This window comes from Nelumbo lutea, chromosome 1 (genome assembly GCF_056320005.1).
Source record: "Nelumbo lutea isolate HS-2025 chromosome 1, American lotus-T2T, whole genome shotgun sequence".
NCBI lineage: Eukaryota > Viridiplantae > Streptophyta > Magnoliopsida > Proteales > Nelumbonaceae > Nelumbo > Nelumbo lutea.
Genome location: NC_142684.1, coordinates 14663390 through 14679073, shown reverse-complemented (window position 1 = coordinate 14679073; position 15684 = coordinate 14663390). Strand labels below are relative to the sequence as shown.

General features: G+C 45.0%; 1 protein-coding gene across 1 annotated transcript; it reads right to left on the bottom strand.

The window, feature by feature from the left end:
- Window positions 1-10573: 10573 nt before the first annotated feature.
- LOC148873623 (pectin acetylesterase 8-like) lies at window positions 10574-15059 on the bottom strand. Its single transcript, XM_088947695.1, has 13 exons — window positions 14742-15059; window positions 13942-14063; window positions 13752-13834; window positions 13358-13487; window positions 13148-13227; window positions 12931-13017; window positions 12664-12788; window positions 12464-12524; window positions 12125-12178; window positions 11910-11987; window positions 11593-11698; window positions 11201-11346; window positions 10574-11043 (listed from the first exon to the last, which is right to left on the bottom strand). The coding sequence occupies exons 2-13, from the start codon at window positions 14060-14062 to the stop codon at window positions 10930-10932; spliced, it is 1185 nt and encodes a 394-aa protein (XP_088803821.1). The 5' UTR covers window position 14063; window positions 14742-15059; the 3' UTR covers window positions 10574-10929.
- Window positions 15060-15684: the final 625 nt, after the last annotated feature.

Genomic DNA, 15684 nt, shown 5'->3' with positions numbered 1-15684 from the left:
AAGTCGGGACGGAGACGGTCTCTTCTTTGGGTGCAGCTCGCTCCTCGCACTGCTCCGCAGGTCGCTCCAGCTCGAGGTCGTTTACCACCTTGGCTTTCCCTTTGAGGGCGGCGACGTAGCACTTGCGAGACTCAAGTTGATTGCCTCGCGCCACCCCAACTCCGAAGTCCGTAGGGAACTTCATCGCCAGATAGTAGGTGGAGACCACCGCACGTAGGAAGCGGGTGATGGGCCGACTTATTATGGCGTTGTACGGGGAGGGAGTCGCGACCACCAAGAAGTCATGGTTGAGCCTCACTATGCTAGGCCAGGTGCCGACCTCCACAGGTATAGTGATTCTCCCCAGGGGCCTGACTTCCTCTCTACTGAAGCCCGCCAAGGGAGTATTTGCAGGCTTGAGATCGCCTTCTTGGAGCTGAAGCTTGTCGAACGCCGCCTTGAAGAGAATGTCCGCCGAACTGCCAGAATTGACGATGACACGCTTGATTTCGAAGTCATTGATCCTTATCTTCATGATGAGCGCATCATCATGGGGGTAGTGGACTCTGCGCACGTCATCCTCCGTGAAGAAGATCGGGTCTTTTGTCCTTGGCCGCTTCGGGGGGTTCTGGTCTTCCCTTTCGACCTCGCGAGGTGATGTCCGAGCTGCAGCCGAGGTGCAGCCCATGATGATCGATCCTCCGACGATCACATGGATAGTCCCCCGAACTGGTCTCTCTTCCGGGGGCTGCCTCTGTGGCTGCTCTGCTTGCCTGCTGGATTCGGGAGCGCCTCTGCTTTGCTCCCCCTGCCGACCTGCTTTATTATTATTATTCTGTACAAAGTTTCTTAAGTATCCGCGACGGATGAGCTCCTCTATCTCGTCACGGAGGTTTTTACAACTCTCGGTACTATGATCGTGATCTTTATGGAAGCTACAATACAAATTTTTATTCCTTACATTAGAGTCCCCTTTCATCCGGGGTGGCCACTTCACATACGGGGCATCCTTGATTGCCATAAGGATCTCAGTCCGCTTTGCGTTCAGGGGCGTGTAGTCTGTCCTCTCTACTGGTGGAGCTCGGAAAGGCTGACTTGGCCTTGCCCCCTTGCTAGGTCATTCTTCTTCTTGTTGTCCCCTTGGGCCGAGGGCTCGGCCTCTCTTTTTCTTTTTTCAGAGACCTGCTCACCCTTCTGGTTGATTTCCTCCTCCGTCCCTATAAACTGGTCCACGAGCTTGAGGAATTTGGTTACCGTCTTGGGCCGATTGACAACCATGTGCCACTTGAAGTCTTTGTGCGTGATTCCTCTCTTGGCCACGTTAAGCCGAACTGCAGGGTCTAGGTTGGGTATCTGTAAACAAGCGTCGTTGAACTGCTTGATGTAACTTCGGATAGATTCCCCTTCCCTCTGGACTATGCCAAGGAGGCTCTCATGGGTCCTCGGACACCGCTTGCTGGGGACGAAGTGAGAAGTGAAGATTTGCACGAATTGCGCCCAACTTCTTATCGATCCGGGCATGAGGTTCTTGTACCATGTACGGGCCACTCCTTTGAAAGTGGTGGAGAAAGCCACGCACACGCAGGACTCACTGGCCCTTGCCAAGTGCATCTGTGATTGGAAGGCGTAAACATGGTCATTCGGGTCGAACGATCCGTCATATTTGTCCAGGGGAGGCAGTTTGAAGTCCTTGGGCATTGGGACGACCAAGAGTTCTGGAGACAGAGGGGATGGTATAGAGAGGAGCGGAGTAGCTTTTATTTCACCTGAGCTTACCTCTTCCTTACCCTTGAGCTCGGGTAGGTTGTGTGTTGCAGTTCGGCGAGCTCGGCGATGTCTCCGCTGCTTTTTTGCAGGCTCCACATTAGTGCTGCTGGCCTCAGTATTGTCGGGCACAGTTTTCGCAGGTAGGGGGACAGACTGTTGGTGATGGCTGCGGATAGAGAGGTCTTGCCTGGAGTCTGCAGCCAAGACCTCAAACCGGTTCTCCACAAGCGGGGCCACGAACTCAAAAAGTTGCGGTGATGCGGGCCAGGTAGGCTGGGACCCTCCCGACCTGACTGCGCGCAGCGAGGCAGGAGTAACTGGCCTTTCCTTCCTCCCGTGGGATGAGACTTGACTCTTGAGAGGATTCTAGGTCTGAGAGGTCTCTCCCTGGTGAGGAGGACGCTCGTTCTGGCGGCGAGGCCTAACTTGTTGAGCGGCCGGATGTCAAGGAGAAAGCGGCTGCTGGGTCTAAGGCAGCGGAGGAAACTGCTGCTAGTAGTGATGCTGAGAAACTTGGTGTAGTACTTGCTGCTGATATAGTTGGAACTGTTGTACCTGTTGCATCTGAGCTTGCATGGCTCGCATGCATTGCACTAGGTCTTCAAGCAGGTTTTGGGCTGTCACGGGGGGAACAAGGGAGGGTTCGGTGAAGGTTGTTCCAACCGTAAAAGGGAGAGGAGCATTCACGAGCACCATTGTTTGAGGCACGTTCAGAACTATCCAATACACACCGCTAGGACCTGGAGTTGCTCCCCGACGGTGTTCATTTCTGCATTGCGTGCTGCGTTGCTGGAAGAAGCCATGAGAACTAAAGTTTGTAAAGTTTTGGTTGAAGGCTTTTTTGAAGCGTTCCCACAGACGATGCCAAATGATGTAGCTTGATCTGGTCACTCCTAGCTGGAAGGGGCCTTGGTCCTAGCTAGTAACAGACAACACCTGAGAATGAGAAGATGAAGGATTCCCGGGGAGCTCGCTTGGCAGGAACACTCCGATGCTTAAGTTAGAACTCTGAGAGAGAAGCTTCGAGAGTAATGATGAGCTAAGAGTGGGGATGCACACTACTCGATTACCAAAATTCAATTACCTTTTTTCTTGGGGGTCGGAGCCCTTATATATTAATGCACTGCAAATCGGGTGTAACCACCTTTGGTTCTCTGCTACAGTCGTTATTCATCAGACTGATTTGATTGGCGCAGGTATCCGTCACAGGGTACGGTCCTATCACCTGAGAGACGTTATGCAGAGCTGGCGTGCATAACGCCACCTGACATGAGACGTGGGCACAGTCCTCTGGAGTGGCAGGTGCTGCGCAGTCGGACAAGAGACGTGGGAGCAGACTGAAAAGCACGGTCTTGTCAGATAAGACGTTACCCAAAATCTCCGGGTTACTCAATATCGAGCTCCTTTATAGCGAGCTTCCTTGTAACGAACTCCTTCGTAGCGAGCTCCAATAGAGAACTGCCTTGCAGCAAGCCGTTCTGTAGCGGGCTGTAGTGAGCTGTCTTGTGGCGAGCTATTCTACTGGGGCTTCAGTGAGCTCATTACGCCGAGTTATGGCCAAACTGTCATGCTGAGCTGTCACTTACGTCGAATCATATCCATATATTCCTTAGTTAGGAGGTCGGGTCAAATCACCCTCCATCAGATGTTATCCAGAAAATTGGACAATGTTAATATCAAGCTCTATTATGATGCTGGTGAAATGGTTATTAACAGAATAAGTGGAGACCACAATACTAATTAACTCGGGGGCTTGGTGGTCTAGAGATGATGGAAACTGTTTTTTTTTTTTTTTTGTTTTTTTTTTATGATAATTACAGTCTTACTTTCTTGGCTGTGAACTTTTAAGGGTGCTCTAATTAGGCAACTTGTGGAATTATGTATAGAATCTCAATGTATAGAGGTTTGCAAATAATTATTTTTTATGAATAAAATACTTCACCTTTGAAAAACAAAGTTGGTCTTATTGTTTTCATGGTATGCAATATTGTTGAGATTTGGCAATTTTTTTTCTAAAACCTCTCATTTTGCTAGAATCAAGGTTTAAACTTTCGCAACGTATCAAGCTTAATACATTATATTCTAGCAAAGGCCCGATACATGGAACACATGGAAAACTTGTATTTTGTTCCTTTTCATCTATATGTAGCTGTTATAGACCCCCTAAAGTAGGAAGGTTTGAACCCTACCATATTTATGCATATCCAAAGCATATTTTGATACATGTTTCCTAAAATTGCTTTTCCGATACTTTGGACCTTGGTTAAGAGGTGATATGAATTTTTTCGGTGTTGTTTGGCAAGTCTTTTTGCAAAGATCTTATAGAAGCTCTGGCGGCTGAAAGATGATGTGAACTTTTGCATAAAGATATTGGTAGCCCACAAACCATTTGGTGGAGGCTTGTCTTTCCAGGCGTCTTTCCACATGAAGACAAGGCGGAAAAAAAAAACCCCGAAAAGCTCCATTTGGAGCTTCTTGAAAATAACTCAAAATAGGTTCCCCACATCATTTTTGGAGTTGTGTCCTCAGTTTCTTTTAAACCGTGTCCTAGATGATTCTGTTGGGCCTTCTTCTTTTAGAGGAAAAGGACCTCACCTGGACCTACTTGCCAATCTAGAAATTGACCATTCTCTAGATCTTCCCACCTACGATAGACCTGAAACTTCGTTGATATCAGTGGAAGAGTGTATCATCCCTATTGATTTGTCAACTTTCAAAGCACCTGTTAGGGATTTAGAAGATAATGATTCGATGAGTTTTTTATTCCTTATTATTTCTATGTTCCTTTCTTTACTATGGGCGGAGGTGGCTGGCCCTTATCAGCCCCACTCCGATCAATGTTAGTTTTAAGTTGGAATTTTCGTGGGGCTGGACGTCCTAAGGCAGTTCACAGACTCAAGGATTTTGTCCATCGGTTCAACCCAGATTTTTTCTTCTTATGTGAGACAAAAATCCCTAACAACATGATGAATATACAATTTATCTATAATTTATGAGGTCTTTGCATGGATTCTTATGCCGATTTTATTCAATTTTGCCCTAATTTAACTTAATGACAAGAAAGATTTCAGGGGTAATCAATTCAAGAAAAAGAAGGCAAAAAAGTAACAAATTCAGCCCAGCTCAGCCATGGAAGCAAGAGAGCATAATTCGGCCCAAGTAGTGCAAGTTAATTCTTTGGGAAAACTTAAGGAAAGAAGCCTAGCAAGGAGAAAATTTTGGCCCAGCAAGAGGAGGCCCATTCTCAGACCAGTCGCCGACACGGAAGCTCCGCTTCTTTACTCTGGCATTGTAGTACCGAGCTACTTTTTGCTGGTAGGCCGCTGTCCGGATGTGCGCGAGGTCTCTTACCTCATCCAGTAGGTCGAGGTTGGTATGTAACTCGTCTCCGTTTGTCTGATCGTCATATGCTTCTAGTCGTAGTGCCGTAGGTGAGGTTAAAGGGGGTCTCTCCCGTGGTGGTTTTTTCTGTAGTTCGGTGAGTCCATAGAACACTTGGTAGCTCGTCCGCCCACAACCCTTTGGCTCGGTCTAGTTGTGCTTTCCGTCCGCGGAGGATGGCTCTGTTCATTACTTCTGTCTGACCGTTTGCTTGCGGGTGTGCGACTGATGTGAAGTTCTGACGAATTCCCATATCTGGGCACCATTCTTGGAACTTGATATCCTCGAACTGCTTGCCGTTGTCGGAGATCAGTACCCGAGGTAGCTCGAAGCGACATACTATGTTCTTCCAAAAGAAGTTCTGTATGTTTCGGGTTGTAACTGTTGCTAGAGGTTCAGCTTCTATCCATTTTTTGAAGTAATCTACTGCCACCACTATGAACTTTCTACCACCTGTTGCTGGTGGGAATGGCCCCAGGAGGTCGATGCCCCATTGCGCAAAGGGCCATAGACTGGTGAGGTACTTGAGGTCGGCAATAGGCTGATGGTGGATATTGGCATGCTTCTAAAACTTGTCGCATTTTCTGATGAGCTCGATGGCTTCTGCCTTCATCGTTGGCCAGTAGTACCCCTGTCGAAGTGCCTTTTGAGCGAGGGCTCTGCCTCCCAAGTGTTCGCCGCACAGACCTTCATGAGTGTCATGGAGCACGAGCTCGACTTCGGTAGGTCACAAGTAGCGCAGGTAGGGCAGCGTGTAGGACCGTTGGTACAACCGTTCGTCTATTATGACGTATTTGGCTGCCTGGCGCTGCACCCTCTTGGCTGCATTGCGGTCCGCAGGGAGGGTTCCATCTAGCAAGAAGCTCGCGAGTGGGTCGATCCAGCTCGGCTCTACTTCAAGGATGGGAGCGACCTCCTCTGCCCCACCGAGAATGCTAGGCCGAGGTAAGTCCTCTATGTACACGATTCTCATGGTGTTGTGACTCGTGCTGGCTAATCGGGACAGGGCGTCGGCCTCAGTGTTCTCTGACCTTGGTATTTGCCTGATGAAGTGTGACTGGAAGTTGAGCAGATCCTCCTTCACTTTTGCTAAGTAGGCGATCATAGTCAGCTCGCGCATTTCGTATTCGCCCGTAACTTGGTTGACTACAAGCTGGGAATCGCTGCAGATAACTATGTGCTTTGCCCATACTCTTTATGCTAGGTTCAGTCCGGCTATCAGTGCCTCATACTCCGCCTCGTTGTTGGATGCCGCGAACTCAAAGCGTAGTGCGTATTCCAGTTTCGTGCCACCTGGGCCGCGTAGTACTATTCCAGCCCCACTGCCCTATTGGTTCGAGGAGCCATCTACGTGAAGGATCCAAGGCTCCTTATCCCAGTTCGCGTTTGTCCTAACCAGGAGAGATGCCACACTGGCTGCTACTTCACGGAGTTCAGACTCTGTTGGCTTGGGAGCTCCGTGCTCACCCGAACTGGGGATCTCGGGCTCGACCGGCCTGGGGACTTCGAGGTTGAACGTGCATTCGGCGATAAAATCTGCTAAGGCTTGAGCCTTAATAGCAGTTTGTGGCTTGTACTGGAGGTCGTACTCGCTGAGTTCGATGCCCCATTTTGACAGCCGACCGGAAACCTCGGGCTTGAGTAAGACTTGCCTCAGAGGTTTGTCAGTCAAGACGATGACAGTGAGCCTGAAAGTACGGGCAGAGTTTCCGAGCTGCTACTACCAGTGCGTATGCTAGCTTTTCTATCTGCGGGTACCTTGTCTCGGCTCCCTGCAAAATTTTACTAACATAATAGATGGGTCGTTGGACCTAATCTACTTCTTTTATTAGTACCGAACTGACCACCTCATCGCTTGCCGAGAGGTATAGTTCCAAGACTTCGCCCTCCTCGGGCCGGGCTAAGATCGGCACACTAGCGAGGTAATTTTTTAGCTCGTCTTGGGTCCACTCAAACCCTTTGCCTTTGATTGGTTTAAAGAAAGGCAGGCAGCGGTCTGCCAATTTGGACATGAAGCGGCTCAGAGTGGCTATACGGCCGTTTAGCCTCTGAACCTCTTTTACTTTTCTGGGTGGTCTCATATCTAGGATGGCCTTTACTTTGTCCGTGTTGGCTTCAATACCGCGCCGGTTGACAATGTACCCTAGGAACTTACCCGAGGTGACACCGAAGACACACTTGTTTGGGTTCAGTTTCATGCTAAATTGACGCAGAATTTGGAAGACAAAATCTAAGTCTTGTATTAATTCCTATGAAAACTGCGTCTTGCCGACCATGTCGTCTACATAACATTCTATTTTCATGCCTATTAAGGGCCGAAACAGCCTATTTACAAGTCTTTGGAAGGTCGCCCCAACATTTTTTAATCCGAAGGGCATGACCTTGTAGCAGTACAGGCCGAACTCGGTTATGAAGCTGGTTTTTTCTTCGTCGGACTGGTCCATCCTGATTTGGTTGTAGCCCGAATAGGCGTCCAAGAAGCTTAGCAATTCATGTCTCGAGGTCGCGTCCACTAGGCGGTTAATTCTGGGGAGGGGGAAGCAATCTTTCGAGCATGCTCGGTTCAGGTCGGTGTAGTCGACGCAATGAAGCCACTTTTTGTTTGCCTTTTTCACCAGCACTGGTGGCTACCCAACTCGGGTAATGAACTTCCCTTATGAAGTCTGCTGCGAGGAGCTTTTCGACCTCCTCGTCGACCGCCCTCTAGCGTTTTGGGGCTAAGTTGCGTTTCTTCTGTCTAATGGGTCTGACTACAGGGTCAGTATTAAGTTTGTGAGTTATAAGGCTGGGGTCAATACCGGGTATATCGGCCACTGACCAAGCAAAAATATCTAAATTTTGAAGTAAAAAACTCACCAGTTCGGTTCGTAGAGGTTCCTTGACAGAAGCACTGATCTGTAGTGTGCGAGTTGGGTCCGTGGCCGAGGTCGGGATCACGACCGTTTCCTCTGTGAGCGAAGCTCGTTCCTCGCCTTGCTCCATAGGCCGCTCCAGTTCAAGATTGTCGGCCGCCTTGGTTTTTCCCTTCAGGGCGGCAACATAACACTTACGAGATTCAAGCTGGTCGCCCTGCGCTACCCCCACACCGAAGTCTGTAGGGAACTTCATTGCCAAATAGTAGGTAGAGACGACTGCCCGCAGGATATGCGTAATTGGCCGCCCTATTATGGCATTGTATGGGGAGGAGGTCGCGACCACCAGGAAATCGTGGTTGAGTCTAACCGCACAAGGCCATGTGCCGACTTCCATAGGTACTGTTATTTTCCCGAGGGGCCTGACTTCCTCTCCGCTGAAGCCCACCAGATGAGTGTTTGCGGGCTTCAACTCGCTTCTTTGCAACTGTAACTGGTCAAATGCTGAGTTGAAGAGGATGTCTTGTACCAAGTGCGGGCTACCCCCCTGAAGGTGGTGGTGAAGGCCAAGCACATGCATGATTCACTGGCCCTAGTGAGGTGCATTTGGGACTAGAAAGCATCGACGTGGTCGTTGGGGTCAAAGGACCCATCATACTTGTCCAAAGGTGGGAGCTTGAAGTCTCTGGGCATGGGGACTGTCAGGAGTTCTGATGCGAGGGGGGAAGGAACTGAGAGAATTGGGGCAGCTTTTACCTCGTCCGAGCTTGTCTCTTCCTTACCTCTGAGCTCGGGTAGGACACGGGTGGCAGTTCGGCGGCTTCGCCGGCGCCTTCGTTGTTGAGTGGGCATGGTACTGGTGCTGCTGGCCTCTGTGTTGCCGAGCTCGATGGGCCCGGAATGTTGGTAGTCTGCTACTAGGGCGCTGAATCTGTTCTTTGTGAGCGGGAACTCAGGCTTGGAGCGCCAAGGTGCTGACTTTGCGGGCGAGGTTCCCGACCCGCCTGCGAGCTACGTGGCAGGGGTGATTCTTCTTTCCCTTCGGCCTGGGGATGAGGCCTGGCTGTTAGAGGGGTTCTAGAGTTAGGAGGCTTCTCCTCGGTGAGGGCGTCCACCCTGAGGGGAAGCCATAACCGGCTTCGGAGCAGGGTGCCGAGGTGGAAGCAGTGACTGGTTCAGGGGCAGTTGGGGGAACTACTACTGATAGTGATGTTGAGAGAGGTGGTGTAGTACTTGGTGCTGCTGGAGTTGATGCTGTTGGAATTGTTGCATTTGGGCTTGCATTGCCTGCATGCATTGCATCAGGTCGCCAAACTAGTTCTGGCAGGTTGCCAGGGGGACAGCAGTTGGTTCAGCAAAAGTTGTTTCGATAGGGAGTGGAAGGGGGCGGATGCTCATGGTAGGAAGGTTTACGGGCGCCACTGTTTGTGGCACACTCAAGCTGGGGACCCCATCCACCGGAAGGGGGATGGTGAACTGTCCGATGCACACCACGGGGACTTGGAGTTGTTCCCCGGTGGTGTTCATCTCTGAGCCACGTCCGGCATTGCTGGAAGAAGCCATGAGCGTTGGAGTTTTTTGGAAAAAGAAGAGGTTATGAGAGTTTTAGAGGGAGGCTTTTGGAAGCGTTTCCCACAAACGACGCCAATTGATGGTGCGCAATCCGGCCGGTCCTAACTGTCAACAACCTTGCCTCTGAACAGAGCTACCGGGAACCTGAAACGGAGAAGATGAGGAAACTTCGGGGGGAACCCAGTGAGATTGCTACGAAGCTCAAGTTAGTATTCTCTCGAAGGCAAGATAAAACCAGATGGCGCAAAGTTCACATACCTTGTTCTCGGGGGGTAGGGAGCCTTTTATAACCACTTCGCGCACTCACTCCGAGGCTTCTGTCAGGTCGGGTATGATTACTTCTGTGCTTCTGCCAGTTCGGGTGTCATCCCCTCTGCTGGGACAGAACCGCCACTGCTCCTTGTCGGAGCCGTCTCTGTAATTGGAGATGGCGGGGGCAGGTGGCGGTGGCAGGTGGCCGTTGGATTGCGGCTGTCAAGCGTCAAATCCCAAGTCAGTCAGGTGCGCCGCCCCTGGATACGGACTCCTTCGGTGTCAGGTACGGTTTGTTCAGTTCGGTGTCCTGGGGGCGAAGTGCTGGAGTGGTGTGCAAGGCGAAGTCTTGAGTTCGGAGAGAGGTGTGGCCCGAACTGCCATGGGGCAGGCCAGTTCGGGTTGTTGCCCTTTGTGTTCATAAGGCTCGGGGCCCAAGGGAGAGCTCGGGCTCCGTACTGGGAGTTAGGGCTCCTTGCGGAGAGTTCGGACCGTTGGTTCCTCCCTTCGGAGCTCGTGCCTTAGCGAGCTGTTATGCCGAGCTGTTGCCTTTGCCACGTGTTGAGTGATTACGAGGTCGGGCCAAATCTTCCTTCATCAGTCTTCATTTGAGAATAGCAAACAATCACTCAGGTAAGCCTTGTGCCTTTACATTATGCAATGGTAATATTGACAAATATATATTATGTATCTAAATTTTTTATTTATTCATAACAAAAAAAAAATACAATTTAGAATTGTACTCATAACAAAAACAAAAAGAGACCAGCTTCTTCTAAAATATTTTATTCATAACAAAAAAAAAAATTACAATTTACAGCCCCGTATACATTGATAAGGATCTGTACATAAATCCCCAAGGTACTTAGTTTAAAAGGACCCAAAAAAGTTCAAAACAGCCATGCAAGAAAGTAAGGCTGGAATTTAAAACAAAAAAAAAAAGATGATCCGGACCACCAATCCTTAATTGAGTTTAGAATTGTGGTCTCTACTTATTCTAGTAATAACAAATTGAATAACAGACTTGATTCGCAGATCTGTGGTGATGATGATAGGTCACTAATAAAACCAAACCAGTATATAGGAAGTTTCGATTATATACTGCAGCTGCAGATGAACATTAATATTAATCGGTGAAAACACGGTTGTGGCAAGACTTGTCGCAAGGATATTCACATTGTTCAATCTTTTGGACGGTTCCCCTGTCAAAATACCAATCTCCCACTGCCTTGGAAATGCTCTGAAATTAAAACACAAAATGGGCATAATGAAAAGTTAATGAGAGTTCAATTCTATATAGAAAATATATATAATGGAATAAAAAAAAAAAAGAATTGAAGAAAAGATGTAATAAAAATCAGGAATGAATTGATGAAAGAGAGATCTTGATGACCAACCATATTATCAAGAACAGGGGAGTCTTCCCTCAACCAAGTCTCCTGCATTCCTGATTGGCAATGGGAATAACAAGAATTTATGAACAATCCCTTTGTGGGAGAGCCCTCTACTCCTTTAATTGCATTTAGAAACTCCTTCCTAAAACCTGTGTGTCAAGTCACATGCACCCTCTCAGTTGCATCAATATATAATACAACAACCAACCCAAGTCCCAAAGGCAGTGTAGAATTTGAGTTTCTTGTTTTGTGATCAGCTTTTACAAATACCACCCACATAACTATAACCATGATTCCCATAATAGGTAGCTTATCTTGATTAATTGGAGGACCATATTTATACATGATAGTAGTCAAATTAGAAATGAAGTACACAAGGAGGGGGTTAAAGTGACCTTGTATGGCTTGAAGTTGAGTGTCTGAACACTTTGTTATATCAAGCTTGCAGTCATGCCAAGTCCCATGGGGATCAGCAATACCAGGTGCCAAAATGTTCTTTACCTATAATAAAAAATAAGCAGTAGAGATGAACACTTATATACCCACACTATATAAATTTACATCCCAATAATCAAGTGAAATGGGATTGATTAAAACCAGGAAATTGGCATGGGAATTGGGAATCATATCAAACAATGATATATCAGATAATATTGAATGTAGTACATGTAATTAGGTAGACAACTGGGCCGGCCGGGATGGAGAACCTCACCTGATAAGAATCATAGGCTGCATTCAATATAAAGAGTGGTGTGGTGACCTGTGGTGCCACATTTTGGGGAAAAAAGCACTGTAGTTTTGTTCAGATGTATTAGAAAAATTGAAACTCGATGTAGCTAGTGAATATAAAGTTGGGAAAATAAGACATACTAATTAATAAAAATGAACAAGTGCAGTAAGAACAGTTATAATTAAGTATATACTTACCAAAGCTGGATCGCCTTTGGAAGTGCAGGATGCAGGCAAATTCTTTGCTGATTGCTATGAAAGAATAACAAGCATGCAGTAAGAATATACAAGTAAACATTAAAAGAAGAGGAACCCCATATATAGTTGATGGACAATTATATATGTGTGGCATTTCATCAGTTAAACATTTGTTTCTTATTTTTCTTCTCTTGACTAGCTAGTAAAAATGTAAAATTAATATGTAATGAATGGTAGGTATATAGTCAATATAACAAGCAACAACATTGACAAGTGCAAAGTAATTAACCAATATATGTTAATTAATTAAGAATTTAAGATAAAGGAGAAGAAGAATACATGGGTTGTCACCACATCACTAAAGAATTCCTTTATGTATTCTGTCCCAGCAATTGTCTTCCTGTTATGAGGCATGCATGCATGATCATTAATTAGTGTCAGTCTTATATATGCATATGGGTTTAATGAATTAATGGTAGTTTGTGGAATTAATGAGGTAATTAATTAGCTAGAGGGGTTAGTTAGGGTGAGCTGCTTACGCATTAATAAAAAATCCAGCATCAGCCATGCATTTTACTTTGGTACTCTGAGGTAGGAGTTCACGGAACTTATCGCAATGGAGAATGACAGATAAACCACCAGCCGAACAACCCGAAAGAAGAGCCTGTAAGCAGCAATAATATCTTCAACTTCAAGTCATTTTAATGGTACATACTGATGATGATGATGATGATGATAGGAAATGAAAGATGATCGATATGTATATATGGTGGATTTCAATCCAAATCAAATAAAAATTGTCATACATTTTGGGCATTTTTCATCCCTTTCTCTAGCAGGTCATCTACAACAGCATTAAAAATTCTTTGTCCTCTGTAGTAAAGGTTGGTTGCCTGGTCAGGTAAATAATTAACAAACTCATCATCAATTGATAATTGATCAATTCATATTTCTTTTTCTCATGAAATTAATGTCATAAATATATGCAATCAATCAGAATCCAAGGATTGAAGGACCCAGTACTGGATCTACTGCCTCCACGTCTCCAGTGAATGATGATCCATCACAATATCGAACCTTGACCTTGTTCCAGTTAAAGAAATCTGGATTGTGAATAAATACAGAGACCAGAATAATACTCAGTGTGTTGGAGTTGGGATAGCAAATCACAAGAGATATTGAAAATTAATGAAGCAGAATGCGTGCATGGGATTAATAAATTGGAAATCCTGCCTGGGTTAAACTTTTCCTTGTCGCTCAGAAATCCAGAGAATGAAAGCTGCTTCACCATTTCTTTAGAAGAGCCTAGACGAGTGTTCTTGCGGGCTAGACAAGTTGTTGCATTGTTACACCATGCTCCTCCCTAACAATTAGGTAATTAAGAAAAGCATATTTTAAAAGTAAATAAATTCAAATCCATTAAAGCAATTAGTATCTATGTACGTACTACTAATAGAATTAAACAGATGGTTTAATTCTGATCTAGTACACTACGTACTACGTATGTGTGTGTGTACACGCACAATGACACAAATTCTCAAATTCTTGAGCATCAGGTGGTTTACAAATTAAAGTTAAGTGCGTAATTAAGTCTCCTAAAAATGTACTAATAATAAGTTAATTATACCTCCAACAAAATCAGCCAATTGTTAACCCCAGATCCAAATCCTGGAGCCATGTGATATGCTGGTGGGCTCCCATCTAAGCAAACTGCATGGCATTTGTAAAATAATTATTAATTCATTAATACGTTACGTACATACCAAATCCAGAATATTAATAATTTAATTTTTGTAATAATAAAATAATCTAATTACCAGCTCCCTTTGCTACAGCATTATCCACATAAGTAATGCCTACGAAGTATCCATTCGCTCCAACTATGACCAGCGCCCAGATCAGAAGAAATAGGGATACGCCTGAGTTTTTATAAACCATTCTGTGCAGGGAATTGAAAATTAATACTATAAATTAGAGTGTCTACAAATTCAAATTTTAGCTTGGAAGCAATCTAATCGATCATAGGTTCTCCATGCATTTTCAATCTATCTGAAAATCATTTCTAATATGCATGGATGTTAATAAAGAGGTTCATTAATTTCCCTCAACCTTCACAGTTAGTTTCTGCCCCCATTATGAGTTGAGTTGCATAAAATTAAAACCCAATTCCATTCAACCCCCCAAACCCTCTGTATATATAATTTATAATTTGGCAGTCAACATGGAAACTCTTCTAACAAAACCAAAACCATATATTTAGATACATTTAAACTCTTTTGGATGACCAAACAGCTCATACATTCTAACAATTCTTTTTATTTATTTCTTTATTTTTCCCATGCATCCAGTAACTAATGAAATAAACCATGCATATACAAGCTTGCTTATCAAATATATCTCCATGATCAATATATTTCATTTCCTCCAAAGAACCACTAAGGTCCGATGACCCATCTTATAAAGAAATTCAATTCCACCACTTTTTTTTTTTTTTTTTTTTTTTTTTTTACCACAGTCAAGAGATTATCTTACAACAAAGTTATTAGGCAATATATCTCAACAAAGACATCGAAACTGCGTGAAAAAAGAAGAAACATAAAACAAAACATTATTTTACCTGAAATCACAGAATGGAGATGCTCAAGAAGCAAATTAAGCAACTGTCAATGAGGGAGAGAGGAAGAGAATCTGTGAAAAATGTTTAAGTGCTTTGTTTAATGTTTCCTTGTAGCTCTGATCGGAGAAACTTCTGTTCCTTTTATAATGAGGAAATCCTCCTTTCATGGTGAATAACAAAGGTATGCCTCTGATATTTTTGAAACTTTTGAATGAATATGTGGTCATTGATTGGCCTTCATCATGAACTAGCCCGGATCTCCTACATGTGCGCCTTGTACACTAACCAATAAAATTCATCAAAACTCACAAGGTTGGGGGTTGTCTGGTTAATTGGTCAAGTTCCCAAACGTGAGAGTGGATGAGGATGATGCTAGAAGAGCTTTGACTTTGACCAATTAAAAGTGCTGGAGATTCGGACTGCTCATGAAGCCTAGGTCTAAATGGCCATTTATGATTGATGAGATCATTTAATTTTAGGCTATGTTTGGTCCCGTGGGCAATTATTGATAAAACACCACCACATCAATGCCATATATGTGTTGGCGTTTATTGTGCATGAAACCACTGTTTGATTTTAACACTTATCAAATAAACACTAAAAAACATAAATGTTTGGGTTTATGTGCATAAAGCATTTGGGAAAACGTCAAATTTTTGTTTCCCTCAACGCCCCAACGTTTCTTGAAATGAAATACTTATGTGACATACTTTATGGGGTGTTAGTCTGAGGTCGAAAGTAAGAAACATTTAAAGTAATGACCAACTAAACAACAAAAGCAATAAATGTTTAAAGTAAAAAACATTTAAAATAAAGTCCTCCAAATAAACGTTTAAAGCAATAAACACCTCATCTATAAATGCCCACGGAACCAAACACATACTTAGATTTGAACACTTCACATATACATCGTTATTTTTATTTTTATTAGACAATATGCAAA

Coding starts and splice junctions, on each gene's coding strand:
- LOC148873623 (XM_088947695.1), bottom strand. CDS start 14,062: ATGGTTTATAAAAACTCAGGCGTATCCCTATTTCTTCTGATCTGGGCG. Junction 12,789..12,930: donor GGATGAAAAATGCCCAAAAT/GTATGACAATTT, acceptor TGCTGCTTACAG/GCTCTTCTTTCGGGTTGTTC. Junction 11,699..11,909: donor CAGCCTATGATTCTTATCAG/GTGAGGTTCTCC, acceptor TTTTTATTATAG/GTAAAGAACATTTTGGCACC.